This window comes from Mus pahari, chromosome 5 (assembly GCF_900095145.1).
Source record: "Mus pahari chromosome 5, PAHARI_EIJ_v1.1, whole genome shotgun sequence".
Lineage (NCBI taxonomy): Eukaryota > Metazoa > Chordata > Mammalia > Rodentia > Muridae > Mus > Mus pahari.
The window spans coordinates 13,055,207-13,076,592 of NC_034594.1; the positions used below are offsets into that span (position 1 = coordinate 13,055,207).

The 21,386-nt window shown below is 35.8% G+C and overlaps 1 protein-coding gene across 4 annotated transcripts in view; it reads left to right on the forward strand.

Moving 5' to 3' along the window:
* Positions 1 to 21,386, forward strand: part of Khdrbs2 (KH RNA binding domain containing, signal transduction associated 2) — a 468,795-nt gene that overhangs the window by 58,627 nt on the left and 388,782 nt on the right. For all 4 annotated transcript variants that reach the window (XM_021198026.1, XM_029539289.1, XM_029539288.1 and 1 more), the window contains exon 2: positions 11,398 to 11,525. In XM_021198026.1, coding sequence (XP_021053685.1) covers positions 11,398 to 11,525 — 128 coding nt within the window. The remainder of the gene's footprint in view (positions 1 to 11,397; positions 11,526 to 21,386) is intronic.

The window sequence follows — 21,386 nt, forward strand, 5'->3', positions numbered from 1 at the left end:
CTCTGCCTCTGCCTCTGCCTCTGCCTCTGCCTCTGCCTCTGCCTCTGCCTCTGCCTCTGCCTCTGCCTCTGCCTCTGCCTCTGCCTCAATAGGGATTAAAGATGAGAACCACCACATTGGCTCTAAGCTTTTAATTCCTTTTTATAAGTTGGAAGCTTCTCTGAGTAGGATCTTACACTGAGGTCACAGTTCTCTTTATTCCATTTTTCTCAAACTTTCCTTTGATCTGTTTATGTCCTTGTACATAGGACTTAGCTCTATTCTACTTGCTAGTGCCCCTTCTTAAACTATACGTTTACATTATAGAACTGTATAAGGGTGAACACCAGTAGCCACACAACATAGTCAATGTTTTAAAGTGTTCTCCTCTAAAGATGCTAATACATAATTTTTCAATTTAACCACAGGCAGATGTTTTTAGACAAGGGGAATAAACAGCTGCACTCTTCAACAAAATATTACAATAACAATCCCTAGACTGTATATTAATATTCTTCTCCTCTGCAGTGCATTGTGCTAGCCCCTACAGTTTAAATCACTCCAGTACTATTCTCTTCATTGCTTCTGCTTGTGTGACCTATGAAGCCCCATTTAATGCATTCAAATTCTTTTCTAATTTAAAATCACGAAGTCCACATTCCTCCAGACAGTAGCATGATTAGACTTATCACAATACCCCAGTCTCTAGTACCAACTTCTGTTGATATTCATGGTGTGAAAAGACACCATGAGAATGGAAACTCTTATAAAGGGAAACATTTAATTGCGACTGACTTACAGTTTCATCGATTTAGTTCATTATCATCATGGTGGGAACCATGATAGCATGCAGGAAGACATGGTACTTGAGAGAGAGCTGAGAATTCTACATCTTGATTTATTGTAAGGCAGCAACAATGAACTGGTTTGAGCTTCTGAGACTCAATGCCCTCCCCCTCATGACATAGCTCTTCCAACATATTCACACCTACTCCAACCAGGGCACTTCTCCTAATAGTGCCACTACCTGTGGACCAAATATTCAAACATATGAGTCTATGAAGCCCCTCCATATTCAGACCACCACATTGTTCTCTATAATGAGAAATCTTATAGGTCTAAGTTGTGCCTTTGTGCAACACTGCATCTCCCCATTCTGTAGAATATTCTGGTCACATGAAACCCCCAAGTTAAGGTCATTGGGCTCCAGGATTATGATCACATAGTGTCTGAAAGAATATCCCAAAAAATTCCAAGGAAAGGCCCTGTTGAAGCTTGTCAGAGTGGATGGGCATAATCCTTCCCACACAAAGGCCGCATCAGAGATGTGCACACCCCAGGCCAATCTATTTGAAGGGGTGATTCTCTTCAGGGACATTGGTGATGTAGACTAAGTATTCATATGCATGATGACATGGCTTCCTAACATTTAGATAAGTTAAGTTTAGATCTCATTATACTTTTTATTATATCATTCAGAGGAATTCTAGAAATCTAAGTTCTATCAGATTGCTACCAACTTGGAGGAATAGCTATTGAAAGTCAATTTTCACCAATATCAGCTATTAATACCAATACCAATATCAAGATGAATGATCTGCACATCATGATAGGATAATTGAATTCATTTAATGGTTGGTTAATGTGTCATATAAATATAACTCGATGGCAGAAGTGCCGTGGCAGATATTGATTACAAAGCCTGTTTAGTAAAATCGTTGTCTATGTTTAACTTGTGAATTGGGACTATCTCATAGAAGTGATGAACTTGGAGTTTATTGATGACACTTGCCTACCTAGAATCAAGAGAAGACAAGATTTAAAATCTGTAACAAATTTTTATTTGCCTTATATCTTAGTATTTCGTACACAGGAAACAACACCCCACTATGCAACACCTTCAGTTTTTTTAATTTACATTATAAAATATATTTTCTTTTTATCACTTTTTATAAGTTTTAGTTAAAAACAATTATATCACTTACTCAATTTTCTTCCTCTAGCAACTCTCTCTAATCTCTTCATGTCCCCCTTCTCTCTATTTAAAGTTCATGGTCTCTTTTACTTTTATTAATATTACATCATTTAAATTCAACCTGCTACCTATACTGTTACTTGTGATTATATAATTTACAGGCAAATCATTTTGTACTGGATAACTACATAATGTGCTTATCCTTGATACTCTTCTCCCTCTCTCAGCAATCATTAGTTAGCTGTAGTTCTTTGTCTAAAGGTGGGATCCCATGAGATTCCCTCTTTGTATTCTAGCAGTACTATTGGCATTTTCATTTGGGTTTTGTTTAGGCAACCATATTTTTGAGGTTTAATGGGTAAAGCTATCTTACCATTTCTAGGGAACACAGTCTTAGCAGATGTCCTGGTCTTTTGTCTTGTAATTTGTCTGAGCCTTTATTCCACAAGATTCCATAAACCTTGGATGGAGGAGTTGTGCTGGAAATATATTCATTGGAGCTGGGCACCCCGTTATCTGTCGATCTCTGTATCATAGCCAGTTGTGGTCTAAAATTGTCTCTGTTTGCTGCAAAGAGAAAATTATTTAATGAGGGATGAAGGCTATACTTATTCATAAGGATAAGAATGCATTTTAGACATTCTAGACAGTTAGGAATACCTGGGTCTATAAAACATAGTAGTAGTAGATTCTCCTTTAAGGTCTATGACCTAACTAGCTTTGGATAGTTGTCTAGACTTCTAGTCCCAGGCATGGATTCCTTCCTGTCAGCAGGTCTTAAGTCCACTTCTGTTCAGTGTTTCAGGTCCTGTTTGTTTGTGGTCCAAGATGATTGGAGGTGGAGGCAGAAAGATAAATTGAGAGCAAAAGATTAAGGCTAATAGGAAGTAATTTCTAAAGTAATTTCTAATGTGTAATAGTATTCATCTTTTCTCCATGTAGTCAGGTGTGGTTGATTTGAATTATCTCAGTCCAGCTTTATCCAAATCCTCTACACGCATTTTGTTCCCCACGGACATTTCCTGGTGAGAATTTAAATCTGTTGAGAGGTTGTAGTTGAATTAGCCTCAGTAGATGCCACTCATTTTGCATTCAACCACCGGAGATTTATGGAGTGCTCCATTCCCAAGGGCTTTTGACTCATTCATTAACTTAGAAAAGATTTGACAAGTGCTGTTACTATTTCCAGTATTGCTTTCCATTCTTTCAGAATAAAGAAAGTATTAAGTTGTGTTTTATAATAAATGTATTCTTTTTCTAAGGGAGAGATTTTTCTTAATGACTATGAAATTTTCAATTAAGCATTATTTCCTGTATGAATTTGTGTCATTACAAATTTAATTGATTTTAAAAAAATATAATACGCATTTTTACTTCTAAAACTTTGTGAGGCAACATAAGAAAGATTTTTTACTGAGAGAATGCAAGAGTCCAGCTGTGAATGACTAGAGAAAGTCCTAAAGACTCAATCCCCAAATATTAGAACTGAAGAATAGATTCAGCAATGTGGTCGTGTTACAGTCATAAAATGTTGCTTTCGTTTCTTTGCATCAATAGCATAGTATCTAAAAAGGAAATTTACAAATAAATTTGGGAGCTGTATCAGATGTTCCTTTCCATCTTAGAGAAGACAGGGGTAACACAGTGAGTCAGGAAGAGAAGAGGGCCCTGAGGAGCCTGTGAGCTTAGAGTTAAAGGACACAACTGGAATGCCATAGAGAAAAATGGTAGCACTGGAAGTATAGCCTGTATTTACAGCTTGATAAAGTACTGTACAGATGGCAGGACTGTAGACTCAATGAAATACCTCAGAAAATACTGTTTCATTTTACATGAATTGAAGAATTAATGTGTACATTCACATGGAATCCAAGAGGCCTAAACTGGCTAAGCTGTTATGACAAAGATGTACACACTTTGACGATGTACTGTTCCTGACTTCAAAACATATGCCAATGCTCTAATAGTCAAGGAAAAGTTAAATTTACATTTGATTTTAATTTTTGTAAATTGTAATTTTCAATTAACATTTTGAGATTATAATATAATTTATTATTATGGTGTAATTACATCATCTCCCTCTTCCCTTTCTCCCTCCAGAATCATTCCATATAATATTAGCTCTCTTTCCAGGCCATGACCTATTTTTTCATTAATCACTATTGTGTGCATATATGTATATACATAAGTGTTCCTAAATACATAGATACAAGCTGTTCAGTCTGTATAATGTTACTTACATGCAGGACTGATCATTTGATTTGAATAACCATTTGGTGTTCTCTTCTAAAGGGAAGACTATTTCTCTTGTCCCAGCATCATTTAGTGTTCTATAATTCTCTGGGAAGGGTTTAGGCTTAGATTTTTCTCCTGGCTGAGCCCTCCTGATGTTTAATTTTATAGATGAGCATTAAAATTGTTCATGTTAACTAGGTGACATGTCTTCATGAATACTTTGTCCAGGAGTTCAATTGGGAGAACATGTCTGTATTTTTAAATTTTCATCACTTATATTGAGAAGTTTCATTTCCTTTTCCTAAGGCCCTGGATTATTCGAGCATCACTACCTCTGTGGCTTTCCAGCTGCGCAGGAGCAGAGCAGAACTTATTTCCAAGTGAATTGAGTGACCCTTTCTTTGCTGAGCTTTTTCTGACCCAGTCCCCCCTTTCCGCTCCTGCCCACGGAGCCCACCAGTGTACTTTTTACTTTCTATAACAGTTCTATGCTCCCTACATGAGTGGAGATTATGCAGTAGTTATCTTTATGTTCCAGGTCTAATTCACTTACCATGACATCAAGTTCCATCCGCATCACAAATGACAGGATTTCATTTTTTTACGGCTCAATAGCATCTTATTGTGTATACATACTGATTTCCTCTATTACTGCAAACCTATTTGTTTTATTTAGTGAGTGTTGGTATTGTTACAGTGAGCCCTGTAGTACAGAAGTTTCTTTCAGACAATAATTTCACTTCCTTAGAGATTATTCTGCCATATAGTCATGAGACTTTATTTTATGGAAGCATCGTCTTTCTCCTTACCATGTTTGGTGATTTAAATTTCATTCTCAGGAACTCTGCAAGATTCTCTGTTATCTATAACCTTGGCATCTTTCTCATATGGCCAAACAATTGCAGTAAATAGTAATGAACATAAGAATATCCACAATCAAGAAAACTGAGTTTATTTCTCATTTTCTCCACTTTTAAATTGAGTGATATGAGAGAGAAGTGTATGTTACAGCAGTCCACTACAGATGAACCAAAGACTGCTATATAAGAGCAGAAGTCACATAAATAGCTCAGGGAAAGTGAATGAGGAGGATCTTCCTTGGTGTGCCATAAAAGATACACACCACACACACACACACACACACACACACACACGCACATGCACGCACACACACGTTTCTATGCTGAAAGTACTAAGGATTTGAAAACAACTTTAATAATATAAGATGTCTCTAGTTCTTCAGCCAATAAAGAATTAGTGTCAGATTCTAAAGAGTAACAGTAATACTTACTACAGTTATTAATCAACAATTGGCCTAAGCATGTTTTTGTTGTTGTTGTTGTTGTAAATATGCCAGGTGCCATTCATTAATAGAGTATGATGAATATGAAGCAGATTATATTAACTCATATTTAAATAATAGTGTTGACAAGAAGAAATTGTAAAAGTTTATTTTTTTCTGATGAATTATGACATATTTTAGAAAGTTCAGAGAAATGTATTTTTAAACTCAAGGAATGTCTAATGTAATTAGGCTTCTGAACATCTTGAAGATAAATTAGTACAAATTAATGCACATCTGGTTGTAGCTTTCTGTAAACTTAAGTCTAAATGGTGAAAAAATGTTATCTTATATAATTATCACAGTTAAGGCTCAGAAAAGTAGTATTTTAATTTTATGCAAACCAAGAAAACCAGAGTGTTTACTTGTCATTGGAATGACTTATTTTTATTATTAACATGTGTTTAAAGTATTTTTTTGGCAAGGCACTTTAGTTTTCATAGAGCATATGTATTTTCTACCTGTGCTCATTGTTCACTTAGTATGTGAGCTTAATGGAGGTAAGGACCTAATTTAGCCTTTCTGTCTCAGGAAGCCATGAGCCAAAAGTATGATATGGCAAGAATAAGATTGAGCAGTGACAGGAACATGTTAGATAGTTAACCTTTAGTTAGTAAGAGTCCAGTGTATTCTGCAGTACTGGTACTCTAAATACTTTGTGTAGTCAAAGTATAAACATTACAAACACCAATGTAAGTAAAATAAAGACATGGCTAATAGTCATATGCCTGTATTAAAATCACAATGGTGATGAAGAAAAAAGTCACATGTGGGTCTTCAGGAACTAATGCTCACAATGGAAAGGCTGGCAGAGCAAGGAAGCCAGTGGCAGGGCAATGCAGGTTTAATCCCTAAAGAAAATACAACTTGAATCCATGCAAAATGAGGTGCCCAAGCTATGCAAGAAACCTATGTCAATACAAGACTCTATTTTTTTCCAAAATAAAATGTTTAGCATTATACTTAGAAATTTGTTGCTAGTGTGTAAAAATTAGAAATCAGCAAAGCATGTTCTCCATTTGGTGAAGAATGACTGTATTTGTGTGTATAATGTTACAATCCTATTAAAAATGTTTATAAATTTTCAAAGATGTATTTGATGAATCAAGAATGTTTTATATTCTTTATACCATCACTGTGGCCTAATTTTTGTCAATCCATTTCCGACTCTGCCATTTCTATTTAAGGCAATTTGCATATTATTAGCATATATGTAATGAGGTTAGTGTGATGAAGGGCATATTGAAGCATAGAACATAGAACGTACCTCCCCTCTATAACTTACATCTATATCAGTGTGTGCAGTCATACAGGCAGGACAGGTGTGGAGGCCAGAAGACAGCTTGCAGCCGTCAGTTCTCTGTTTTCACTATTGAACTCGAGTTCTCAGGCCTCTGTTGCAAGAAAGTTTATCTGCTTGGCCATCTTCCTGGCTCTGTGTTGTTTTCCTTATTTCTCATTAGCATACAATGTACTGGGTTTCAATAGGATGCCAACATAAATTTGTATCAGTAGGACAACAACATGCATTTGTGTCACTACCCTATGCTCTTAGTTGCTCCTCTCTGCTTTGCTTTGTCACCTATTTTCCTTGCTCACTGAGGGCCTCCCTCTCCTGATAGTCCCCAACCCTTTCATGCTTCAAATCACTTGCAGCAGCTCTTCTTTCTCATCTTTTCCTCCAATTGTATCACCTGCTCAATTTAAATGTCCTGCATCACTATTAACAAATATAACATTTTCATGGTTTCCATGAATGATCAACTTTATCTCATCTTTGCAACCATTCTGACAGCCTTTACGTGCTTTGTGAATCGGACAGGTGTCCAGTTGCCTGATGGCCTTGAATCTGAAAGAGCTGTTACTGTGTCAGGGTATTTTTGCTAGCATTGTTCAGACATAAAATAATCATATTAGCATTGAGATATTTTTACAAGTAACTACCCATTTTATTTTTGTGTTTGAAGCCAGCTTTAGGCTATTGTTTTTCTTCAGCCTTTGTAGTTTGTGGGCTTGGGATAGAGGCTATAAAGAATGTAAATGAAATATATCTTGAGACATTTCAAAGTCGAGGGAGACAGGTATGGGGTACTATAGAGCCAAGTCTGTACAGATTTTGGTCAGGGAACACAAGATGATAACCCAAAACTATTTTCGATAGCTTTGCTTTCTCTAGTTCAGGAAACCTGAGTCTAATGACCTTTCTTCAGATCAAGTATCTAAGGACGAGGAAAGCTGTTTTCTTTAAGTCAGATTTAATTCCACAAACCACAAGTAGAAACTAAAGAAATTTTGCAGTGTTAAGATTGTTGGGATAATATTTCTGATACAAAACAATACATAATTGTAAAAGAAATGAAAAGTAACATTTTATTGCTAATTATGGGATAGATGATTTGAACCCAGCTTTTACTTAATCATGTTTATAAGCTAATGACAAAATATTATGTAGGATAACACAAGCACACATTCACACACACACACACACACACACACACACACAACCCTTTCCTCCAACATTGTAAAGACAGAGACTAAAGAAAGAACTACAGAAGACATGGTTTTTGAAGTCTTTTTTCCATGTTGTAATATTACATGTAGTGTGCAGTGGTACATGCATATGAGTGTACGTGTCCATGTTCATGTCAGCCATCACTTCAACCCCGAATCATTTAATACGTTCTCTCTCTCTATGTATGTATTTAATATACGGTATATTATGAATGTACATGATTTGCCCATAAAGGGGCATGCAGATGCTAGGGATTGTTTAGATATCCTCTTCAACTGCTTCCCCAGGTTGTTTTTTAGGCATCATCTCTCAGTAAATATTTAAGTCACCATTGTGGCTAGACTGGCAGGCCAGTAAGCCCACAATACCTGCCTGTTTTTCTCCCATTCCCCAGTGCTATGCTGACAGTTATATAAAAAACACACAGAGATCCAAACTCAGTCGCTCATGTTTGTTTACTATATAAGGAGTGTATGATCATCGAAACATCCATCCTTTGTCTGGTCAAGTGGACCCAATATAATTTCTAAACTCAAATAGCAGAGATTTAGTTGTTTTAATTATGTACACAATATACAAACACCATTTTATTGCTGAGTACATATTCCACATACATAAATAGTCACATACCTCTTTATCCCAAGATGCATTTTATGAATGTTTGTGTGTATGTGTGTTTGGGTGGGGTAGTCTCATGTATTTACATCCTACTGTGGACTCCAACAACAAAGAAAACATGCAATTGTCATGAAACATTATTAAATCCTGTAAACTTTAGCTATAAAGAAACCCATACTTGAGATCTAAAATGCACAACTAACAGAGCAAAATCATTTTAAAAGAAATTAATAAGGGCAAAAAAAAATGACAGCATCTGCCACACTCAGTTTCTATAATATGCTGCTTAACAACGTTTAGAGAAAAGGAAATGAAATTTCAGAAGTTTTGTAACAGACTTTCAATGAAAGCCAATTAATCTGCATATGCAACATCAGATACTAAACATTTTCTTATTAAAATATTAAAACACAACTAAAAAGGTTTATAAAGTATAACGAAGCTTGAGAAAATCAGTTTTAAGGAAATGATATGGTTGTAGATGAAATGAAGTAATAGAAAATCAGAAGTGACATTCCCTTTGCGTTGCTTTATCCTATGGCCTTAAGTCATTAAGTCATTGAGTGGTTGGAGACACAATGAAGGAAGGCTGCTCTGAATCTTCATGTAACACAGGGTCTGCAGTGCTAGTGTTAGAAACTCTTGAGTGACTATATTCACTAATGAGTTGAAAGAGGACATACTTCAAGTTTTGAAACAATCACCTGTAATATATTAAATTACATATATTATGATGTACTAATCAGGTTTAAATTGATGCTATGTGGGAATCTGAAATGATTTGATAGTATCTTCTAATCTGTGGGCCTTTAGAACCTTGTGAATAACTGTATTCTCTAAATGTTACAAAGCACATGCTTTAATTGTGCAGTAAAAGAAAGGATCATTTTAAGTTAACCCTGATGACGCGAGCCTACTAAGCTCCCTGAGAGGCTGGGGTTAGACTGTCTAATATTTAGGGACTCTGTGTAATGCAGAGTGAGTTCAGTTCACTGTGGGAATCTTAAGGGTCATACTTTAAAAATGAGCAGAGAAAAAGTGGGCTGGAGAGATGCCTTAGTGAGAGTGCATTTGCCCAGCATTGTGTATAAGGCCCTGCCTGGGACCAATCTTAGTACCATAATTAGCTTACTGTAGAGCCAAAATTCAAATAATTATTTTATTTATATGAAAATTAAGAACGTGAAAACAAAAATGAAATAGGAGATTGGCTACGCAAATTTGAATTAGACAAAGTTTGGTTCTACCATTTTGTGGTACTGCACTTGACATGTAATTGTTGAGGTATTGCTCTCACAGACATGTCAGGGAAGAAAAGATGACTGTGGGAATCTGTCAAGAGGCCTAAAGAAATGGCAAGCATTTCAAAGGGAAGCTATAGAAATGAGCAGGAAGAACAGTGAAAATGGGATTTCTTTTAGCTCTTCTTCTTGATAGGAACATTATTAGAATTATTCATAGAATGATCAAATCATAAGTGTCTAAAAAAGTCTAACTTAGAGTTTTGGGGGAGGCAAAGAATGTCAGACAAATTATGTTTCTTTTTGTAACAGATCGACAAAATAGTTATTCATGTAACAAATTGGGACTAGAGTGAGCTTCTGTGTGTCTCGGGGTTACAGTTTCCTCAACAGAGTAGGAAGCAAAGTGCAGGGGGTGGGGAGTAAGTGCAAGTCTCAAGGGCAGTGATCTGAAGTCCATGGTCACTACAGAGTACATAGGTACAGAATTGACCTGTACTTGCCAGTGTTCTGCTTGTGAACGGTTACAAGGCAGGGAAAGATCTCTGAAGAGCATCTTGGGGTTTGTAAAGCACTCAATTTAAAATGAACCCCATAATATATTGAATATATTTAATACTGGAGTAGGGGAGAAGAAAGCTGATGTCACGATGCTAAGTAATAACCACTACATATCTAACTGGACTGATATCATTCTGGCAAGTCTTAAGCAAAAACTGCATCCCTTGTGTCTGTTCTCATTTCTTTTTCTTTTCTTTTTTCCCATTTAGTAGAATCATGGTGTGTATTTTCATTTCCCACACATAAGCATATATTTCCTGTTTCTTTTCCTCATTAGGAGACATGTGCGATGAAACCAGGTCCCTTTCTGTTTTTTATTCTTTCTCTGATATTCATAATAGATATCCACATTTTTAATGAAAGTATTAAAAATGAAAAAAATGAATAAAAAGTGTAATTATATTTAGAACAGCCATATCAGAACATTCTTAAAGGGCAAGATAAGCATTTTTTTCTCAACATTTACCAATCACAATCTTTATATTTTATAATATAGAAACTATTTTTGCTATATTTTGAAAAACTTGATGATGATTATTAAATATGTTTTAGGAATAATTTTATAGAAAGTGAAAGCTATGGATGTACAATATGCTTTGCTCTAGCACTGTTTCTAGGAAAGCTATTTGCGTAGAAGGCTTAAGTAGTCACAAGATGTATTTTTCTTCTGTTTTGTCAGAAGATACACAGCCAAGTGCACCGCATCCGCATCCTGTCTTCCTGTTTCAGTATCACTTTTTAGGTGCTGTTGGCAGGGGTTGCCTTGTAGTGGGATTCAGATAGCTGTCTGCAAGGTGCAGCTTCCGTCTTTATCAGAATTACTCAAACTGTATGTGCAATGATACAAACAATTATCATGTCACTCATGTAAACGAGGGTGGCTCATTTTTCATGTCACTCACCTTGATTTTGTGATTATTATTTTTTCTTTCAGAAATTGAGAAATTTCAAGGTTCAGATGGAAAAAAGGAAGATGAAGAAAAGAAATATCTCGATGTCATCAGCAACAAAAACATAAAGCTCTCCGAAAGAGTATTGATTCCTGTGAAACAGTATCCAAAGGTACTGCATGTGGCATGTACTTCTTCGTGCTCAGTGTATTGGAACAAAAATGATAAAAGTCTTGGTGTTTTCTTCATTGTCTCTTAGGAGTTCAACATGTAAGGATTTGCTATCTGAATCTATGCAAATGCATAGCAGTGATATGGGCAGAAAAACGAAAGAACAGCGAAAGGCATTACTTTCCAGTGAAATCTGCATTTCTAGTGCGTTTTTATTTTGGATATGGAAAGCATAATTACATGTTTTTATCATTTAGGCACCATGGCACTGACTCACCAATTTGCCCAATTATTTACACCACATTAATATGTTTTCTTTTGGGTTCTACACAGACACAGACACAGACACACACACACACACACACACACACACACACACATTCTTGTTTTTGTAGAGAAGAGAAAGGGTACAACATTAGGCAGTCACTGGACAATTGATATTATTTCAATTATTATTATCATCAAGAGTACAGTATATTTCTGGTTTCATGGTTACTGTTTTGTGTTCTACAGACAGTTTTAAAACAAATTATGGTATTGTTTCCAGTGTAATACATCTCTAACTATGGTTGTACCTACAAGTAATTGATTATGATATAATACAGTATTCATTGATGTGGTTTCTTGAGCAATATTAATAAATTTTAGTGGATAAAATGTGTTTCTGCTCCTGCAAATAAATGAAAAATCTAAAAATAGATCAAATAAATCAAGCTGACAATATACTTTATAATGAGTGAATTGGAAACAAGGACCATGTAATTATCTTAATAAATAAAGATTACAGAAATGAATGCTATAGTTTTACAATTGCCTCTTACTGTGATAAAATGTAATAAATATAATTAAGTCAAATGCTTTGTTTACTATCACCTGAAATATGGGAAAAACTATTCTATCCAAAAGCCATAAAATTTAGCTGTCAGATGATATTCTTAAGGATCAAGTACATTTTTATTTTATTTTATTAAACTGAGCCTTATCTGTTGTAATAAAGTATAGTCAGTAGAAATTGTTCATCATAAATATTATTTGATTTTTGTGAATATTGACGGGTGATCTTATGAAAGTGCATGAAGGGATGTGTTGCATAGCAATTGATTATGATAGTGATGTGGTTGACTTTTAAGAAGGAATTAACCAATTATATTTGTAAGTAGATGTTTCTTTAATATACAATTATATATGCTATTACTCGATGCTGTCTCTTGGTCTGACACTTGTCAGGCTGGGTTTCTGAAATTATGACAATTAAGTGCTTTTCTGTAGCCTCTGGCCAAATGTTGTTGGCAACATAGAAGGCCTTCAGAGACCTGAAGGCACTTCAAGTATGTGTATTGTTAAATGCCAAATGTTAAGAGTCCATAATTGATTTGTAATTATAACTATTAAAACAGGAATATTGTACAGCATCAAACTTTTATGTGCTGTATAATTTCCTAATTAATTCGAAGATGTCCAAACCACAAAAGTTTGGAAATTCTTTTTATTTAGATGTTTTGGAATCAGAATGCTTCAGTTTTGGCTAATGTTGGAATGTCAAAGAATTTGTAACATTTATTCTACAGATCAAAAGAAATTTGTGATTTTTTAAAAAAAAGATCTTTGTTACCGATGAAAAATTTTAGTACATATTTTGTTTCCATTTTCAAGCAGTTAAAGTTGTAATTTAATTGATCATGCTTAAGTGTTTGTTTTACTTCTGGTGTAAAATTTGACAACTTATGCTTCAGAAAAACCTCCCATCTTTTCAATTGCTGAATAGCCTGCCAAAGCTTTTAATATTTCAGTCAGTGTCAATTCCATTTATTGATCACACAGATGAGAACTCAAGATCCCTTTATAGAAGGAAGAAATACTGTTAAAGAAGTTCCCTAACTAACTGGTGGTTTGAATATGCTTAGCTCAGGGAGTGAGTGACACTATTAGGAAGTGTGACTTCGCTGGAGTAGGAGTGGCCTTGTTGGAGGAAGTGTATCACTGTGGATGTGAGCTTTCAGAATCTCCTCCTAGCACTGTGGAAGCCAGTCTTCTCCAATTTGCCTTAGGAACAAGATGTAGAACTCTCAGCTCCTCCAACTCCGTGCCTACCTGGATGCTGCCATACTTCCTGCCATGGTGATTCTGGACTGAACCTCAGAACCAGTAACCCTGCCCCAATTAAATGTTGTCCTTTATAAGAGTTGCCTTGGCCATGGTGTCTCTTCACAGCAATGAAAACCCTACCTAAGTCAGAAGTTGGTACCAGAGACTGGTGTATTGTTGTGAAAGGCTTGACAATGTTTTGTTTGGTGGAATGTGCTCTTTGTGACTTTGGATTTGGAAAGCAGTGGAATTCTTTAAGTGAGGCATGGTGAGCTATCCTAGTAGAAATATGCAACATATTGGTGCTGAGGGTGATTTGCATTGTGGAGACCTGTCTCAAGAGGTTTCAGAGGAGAATGTTAGTATGTGGCCTACAGACTGTTTTTGTGGTAATTTGGTGAAGAATGTGGCTGCTTTTTGCCCATGTCTGAAGAGTTAGGCTAAGTCTAAGGTGTAGAGAATCAGATTAATCTCATTGACAAAAAAAAAAAAAAAAATTCCCAGAAAAGTTGAGCATATACTTTGTCCAGCTTGCCCTTATTAAATGTTGTCCTTCATAATAGTTGTCTTAGTCATGATGTCTCTTCAGAGACACTAACCGTGGCCTGTCTTGTTGCTTGTCATTGGTAACCTATTTGGTTTTTATAATGCTACAATAAAATCATATTTCAAAAACACACCGTGTTTCATCATTTTCTCTAATCTTTTGAAAGAACACCACATTTATTGCAGAGTATTGGTTCTCTTGGAGTATTTGTTGACACTTCTCATATCAGAAAATTTCCATTTTGATCATTGAACCTTAGCTGTCTGAACACATTCATGAGCTTAGTTAGCATGGCGTGTTGTGATACCATGAAACACTGAGCAGTGACCTGGATATAGAATTTAATCTCATATATTAAAACTGACTGACCCTTCGTAGCTGGGCTCTCCAGGATGACTGGCTGTATACAAGGCTGTCTGAGACTCTCTCTTCTTCACACCTGCTGTCTGTTTGCAACACTAATTAGTGTGCTGATGACCCTGTCCTATCAAACAAAGGGTAGTAAAGAAGTGTGGAAATTCTTTGGGGGAATGACCTTATCATGACATTATTACATGACCTTTTCCACATAGATTTTGTTTCAATTAATCTCCAACTTCAGGCTAATTTGCTGACTTAGTTGAATACTACAAGGAATTGAAAGAAGTTTAAGATCTTAAATTTTAGAAACTATAAGAATGCTGTTGAGGGGTTTTAATGATGACTTATCTAGCCCTAGCCTTTTGTGTTTATTGATTTAATTCAGGGGAAATAGGCATAGTATCAGATAATTTTAACATACAGTTTTTAATATTTGGGTGACAAGATTAATAGAGGAGTAGTTGGTAATCTTGCAAAAAAATGTGTTTTTGTTTTTATTTTTTTCTTCATTCTCCACTAGAATGCATAACAGTGGCAGATGTTTATTTGGTTTACTGTAATATTTCTTATTGTCTTTGTTTCCAATAACACCAGAGAAATTATTTCAAATATAAACAAGATTTCTTTAGGAGCCATCTATTGTTTTAGAAATAGGTATTGTATATATCTTTGCATTTGCAAGGTAAACCAGAAACTATTTCTTGGTCGTCAATCCTCATAAGAAATTCAATCTCTGTCATGGAAAATATGCCTATTCTTAACATTAGCTTTTCCTCCCAAAATCCATCTGTGCTTTATTTCATAGTTCACCACATACTTCCTAGTTTTAAAATATGAAATTCATGTGCATATTAGAGTTAGAATCATTTTCGATCTGTCAAGCCAGCTATTGTTATGGCTCCTGGGTACTGTTGGAATAGGTGTAAACTACATCTTTGTGGGGGTTTTTTTGTATTGGTATGAAAAGGACCTTTGTGTACAGTATGTTCTCACCAAGGTTTCTTTTGATCCTCTCAAACTCCTCTAGGATCCTTCTCATTTCTCCCATCTCATATTCTCTCTCTCTCTCTCTCTCTCTCTCTCTCTCTCTCTCTCTCTCTCTCTCTCTCCTCTTCCCTCTCAAAGAAACAAATAAATAAAAACATAATAAAAAACAAAACTCTTAAGAAACACAAAACAAGCCGGGCGTGGTGGTGCACGCCTTTAATCCCAGCACTCAGGAGGCAGAGGCAGGCAGATTTCTGAGTTCGAGGTCAGCATTGTCTACAAAGTGAGTTACAGGACAGCCAGGGCTAAACAGAGGAACCCTGTCTCAAAAAAAGAAACAAACAAACAAAAAAAAACACACAAAACATACACATACAACCTCACACAAACAATATCAGAAATCATAATATTCAAGCAAAAGACCTGAGAAATAATGCCAAATAAATAATATGAAAGAAATAAAAAAGATCTATAAAAATGCAATACTTTAATTTGGAATATGCATCTCAATGAAGTGAATTTTTAATCATGAAAGACTGAGACATTGCATTGTTTTTTGTTTTTGTTTTGTTTTCTTATTTTGAAACACAACAAAAATATATCTAGATAGGACTTGAGAACCCAAGATATATCCAAATGTTGAGAGCTGTGCCCTTTATGATTGGTCATATTAGTGTGAAAATGTCCAAGATTCTGGGTAATTTGGGGAAATGTTAGACTTAGATATGGAAGCCTCCATTGTAAGGGGATAATTGCTTGTTTCTAGTGGACCATTTTTCACGTGGACAATTCAGCCTCTCAGTGACTTTAAAAACCTTTCTCGGGGTACAGTCAGAATCCTCTAAGATATATTACACCATTTCTTCAACCTAATTTGTCCAATGACCACTTCCTCTTTTTCAAGTTATGTTGTTGCCAATGTGAAAGCACTTATTATTTCTATGTGGTACTGGGATCTGAAAATAACTGGAGAACTAGTAAGCTCTGCAGGGAGAACCTTCTGTAGAATTAACTCTTGATTATTATTTTTTCAATGAAACACAGAACAAATTTGATAAGCTCTTTAATTTCCAGCTTAATTCATGTCAGTTCACTAGCCTGCCACCTTTGAATTTAAATATCAGCTGAAAACAATAATGTGCAACCTAGATTCAAATTTTATATGAGGAAGCTCATTGCAATATGCTTAGTGCTTCATTATCTTCTTGAATTGATCCCGTTTCGAACAAAATTTAGAGATGACACTTCTCATTTTTAATGACCTTTACTCTTACTTACTGGCCTTTCTATGCCTTTCAATGTTTTTGGTTTTTCATTGTGCAGTTCTGATCATTTTTACCAACTTATATTGACAATGAACATTTTGAGAAAAATATTTTCCTCTTTTATTGGAAATAGATTCTTTTCTCACATAGTATGTCTTGATTATGGTTCCCCATGCCCCTCTACTCCCTTCAGTTCCTCCCTACTTCCCCTCACATCTGGATCCACTCCCTTTCTGTCATGCAATAGAAAGGCTTCTAATGGATAGTAATTAGGTATAACAAAATAAAATACAAGATAAAACAAAACTCTCAAATTGGAGTTGGCCAAGATAATCAAATAGAAGAAAAAGAGACCAGGAGAAAGAACAAGAATCAGAGACACATTCATTCAGGAATCCCACATTCAGGAATCCCACAAGAACTCTAAACAGGGAACCAGTTCTCTGCGGGTTCATATGAGTTTTGATCATGATGACTTAGAAGGCCTTGTTTCCTCAATATCCTCTGTCACTTTGGATCTTGCACTCTTCCTGAGTCCTCTTCCATAGGGTTCCCTGAGCCCTGAGGGTAGAGATTTATTGAAGGCATCCCATCCAGGGCTGCAGGTTTGAAGGTTTCTCTCTTCAGGTGTAAAGTTTGCTGTGCGTCTCTGTTTTGGTTCCTATTTGCTGCATGAGGAAGCTGTTCTGGTGTTGCCTGAATAAGGAAACTATATGTAAGTATAGCAGCATATTGTTAGGAATCGTTCTATTGTTACTGTTTTGTAAACCAGTAGTATTTGGTTTTATCCTAAGACTCTGGCTTTGTATCATCTGGTTCTTGGTCCTTCAAACAGTGTTGTGTACCTTGGTTCCATCTCGTGGAGTGACCCTTAAATCAAATAAGGTATTGAGTAGTTACTCCCATAAGCTTTGTGAATGAATGCTGTAACATCTTGCAGGCAAGACACCATCATAGATCAAAGGGTTTATACCTAGCTTGGTGTTCTCTTGTGGCTTCTTTCTCCTAGCAATTGTCTACTTGATCTTATCACATAGTTTTCTAGATCTTATCACATAGTTATCTAAGTATAGCAGGGAGTAGTGAAATAGTTGTCTCACTACACACTTTTGTCATTTCTTCACAGACTAAAATGCTCTTAATTCTTTTGCTTTTCAATTATTAGATGTCCACCCATCTAGGTGAGCAATCTTTTCTTCAAAAAGAATCCAGGGTCATTGGAGTGCGTAGGGATATTGAGGCATCTGAGGAAACTTGTGACTTTAGAAAGAATTACAGTACAGTGTTTGATTTGTTTTGTTGTTGTTATTTGTTTTCTTTACTTTGATTTTTGTTTTCTGCTTCTTTTTTTCTTTTTTGTTTGTTTGGTTGTTTTTTTTTTTCCTGATGAAATGCTTGTGCAAATGTAGTCTGATGAAGAAACAGAATTTTCAAGACAAAGCTTACATAATCAATTACTATCAACTATAGTCCACTTCTGCTTTTAGCAGCTGCCCATTGTCTTAGGAACAAACATACCAGGAAGCTGGACATCTGGTTTTGGTCATTTGTTCACAGCTCTTGGAAGTCAGGGTGGAGAGATGACAGACTTGAGGCATGCAGACAAAAAGGAAGAGTACCACTTTTTCTGTGAAAGTTTGTCTATCATTTTGAGCAAGCCTTTCCCAAATCAGATATACTGTTTTCCCGTCTTGGAAATTCTCCCCTCTCATCTGTCTCTTGGCCCCTTGTCTGCACATTCTAGAAGTCCCACCTCTGTCCTTTTGCTCAGTCATTGGCTGTACATTAATTCCTTATTATCAATCGAAGGCAGCTAGGGGAAGGGACCCCCCAGATCTAGAAGCACAACTTTGGGAGCCAAATTAAGAAAAAGCATTAGAACCAATTCCTAACAGTTACCTCAAATACAAGCATATGAACACACAATTGTGTGTGTGTGTGTGTGTGTGTGTGTTTGTATGTGTGAAATGAAGGAAAGATAGCATAGCCTATTCAAGGGAAAATATAGAAATCAGTAGAAAGTGTCCATGAAAATAATCTGGTGACTGATCCTCTAACCAAAGAATTAAAAATAGCCACCTTGAAGTTACTTGAGAACTAAAGCAAAGCATGAGCTAAAAATACAATGTGTGAATAATTAGAGCTATCACAAAAGAGCCTAAACCAAACACATGCTGGAATACTACAGCAGAAACTTTTAACAACTTTTTGAAAAGTATCAATAGGAAGTCAAGGAAATATATAAACAGAAGAAACAATCAACAAATACGAAGATAGGAATATAGAAATTAAGTCTGCAGGTGCCAAGTAAAGTGGGGAGTCAAAGGGATTTATAGTACCACCTTAGCAGAACAGGTCACATTGCAACCCCAGTGAAGAGGAGGGTAAATGATGAGATAATAGTGGGAAAATTCCAAAAACTGACAAAAGATACAAAATAAATATCCAAAAAGAAATTAGAATATTAAGAGATAAACTCATATACTTACAAACACATTACAATTAATTTCAACAAGACAGATTAATAATCAGCAGTAAGGTAAAAACAACTTTCACATACAAGGACACCCAGTATGACTCTCTACAGATTTCTTATCCAACATTGTAAATACTAGGATACTATGGTTTTCTATCTTCCAAGTCTTGAAACAAAACACAGCAAAAACAAACAAACAAAACCAAAACATACAGTGTCAAATAAGCATGCTAAGGATGTATATATAAGCAAATGTGTGGAGAAAAATAGTGGAGAAATTAAGACAGCCCCTGATAAGCAAACACAAAGAGATTATTACCACTAGAACTTTCCTATAATAATATTTAAGAAACATTTCATGTTAAACCACTGGCTAGGAGACAATAATCTTAAGATCTATGAAGAATTGAAGATAACATTTTAATGTTGATAAGTTAATACCAGAAGGTCAAGACTTACTGTAAGAGTTGTTACTCTATTTTCTACTTAATTTAATCCCAGATACATGGGAGATGGGGGAGAGTGATTATTTAATGATTAAATATTATCTGTACAGGAGAACAGCATCATAGCAGCTAATCATTGACATATTCATACCATTATAAATGTATTTAGTTCCATTGAATTACAGACATGAGTAAATGAAATGCTCATGAGCACCTTCCTGAATTCAGTGAGTTGAAGAAACAGGACCAGCTTCTTCCTTTACCTTGTCATCTGCCATCAATTTCTCCTCAGTTGATAATGGTAGTAGCCTCTTGACTGTTCTTGTTTATATAGAAGCCTTTCCAAAGTCTTCTCTGCAGACCCAGAAGCTCAGCCGATAAGATGCAGTTCAGATCACACCATACCATTCAATAATTTCTCAGAGAATTAATTTAAGATCATACAGAACATCACCAGCACTTCCCCATTTTGCTTTAAAAACAAAAACAAAACAAAACAAAAACAAAAACAAAACAAAACAAAACAACAACAACAACAAAAAAAACCTGATGAACTCCTCAGTTGGTACAGAGCCTCTATGGGACCCTGCTTCGCTATTCACAGTCACTGTGACCTTCCCTACCTTTTCTTTTCCCACAGTGTGGCTCACCTTTCAGCACACTTTATACTCTCATTTGCTGCTTGTTAAGTCCCTCTCTTACATGGATCAAGACTGCATGTTGTTGCACTCTGTCTGTCTTTGTAGAAGCATCTAAGCACAAAATATTTGTAGACCACACAGAAGTCAATCGGTCCTGGGATATGCTTGCTAATGTAAACACACGTTATATGAAACTAGGATAGAATGTGCATCACTGGATCATGCTTCATCTGCAGAGTTTCTGTAATCCTGCCACTATGGAATAGTCACCACAGACACCTAGAAGGAGTCTCAACTGCTAATGCCACTGGCATCTCCCCACCACTGCTCCAATCATGTCACAGTGTCTGCCTATGAGAATAAAATAATTCTAGTGGAAAATCTACTTGACTCTCATGCCTCTTTTATCAATTATGTTACCTAATCAAATTTCCTGCTTAAAATTAAGTTAAAAGGTTAACTCAGGAATCAGTTTCAAGTTATCATTGAATATTGTATTAATGGTTTTATTACCTAATCACCCATTTTTACTAAGTACAGTATATTGAACATTATTTGACCTTTTACAGAAGAGCTTTCATAGCCTGTACATCATCCTACAGAATATTAATTTCAATTAATTCATTCAGTCATTTGAGAGATATTTATTTAATCCATATCAGGCATTTGGCATTCATCTCATAATTATGAATGTGAAAAAGATGGGATTCTGGGGAATATTAAGCAGTCTTCCTCATATGTTCTATATTATGATGGATACATAAAAATTGGGGAGTATGTTAATTCATATAAAAAAACTCAAACCAATTTTTAAAACAATTCTTCTTAAAATGTAGAGCTAAGTTATGAAAAAGAAATGAGAATATAAAATAAGGTCATTATTTGACAGAGTCAGACAGGAAAAGAGAAGGAGAGGAAGCAGCTGGGAAGACACAGCAGGGGCTGGTGGTACAGAGAGACTCAGACACTGAGAGTGAACAGCAGAGGCTGGTGGTACAGAGAGGCTCAGACACTGAGACTGAACAGCAGAGGCTGGTGGTACAGAGAGGCTCAGA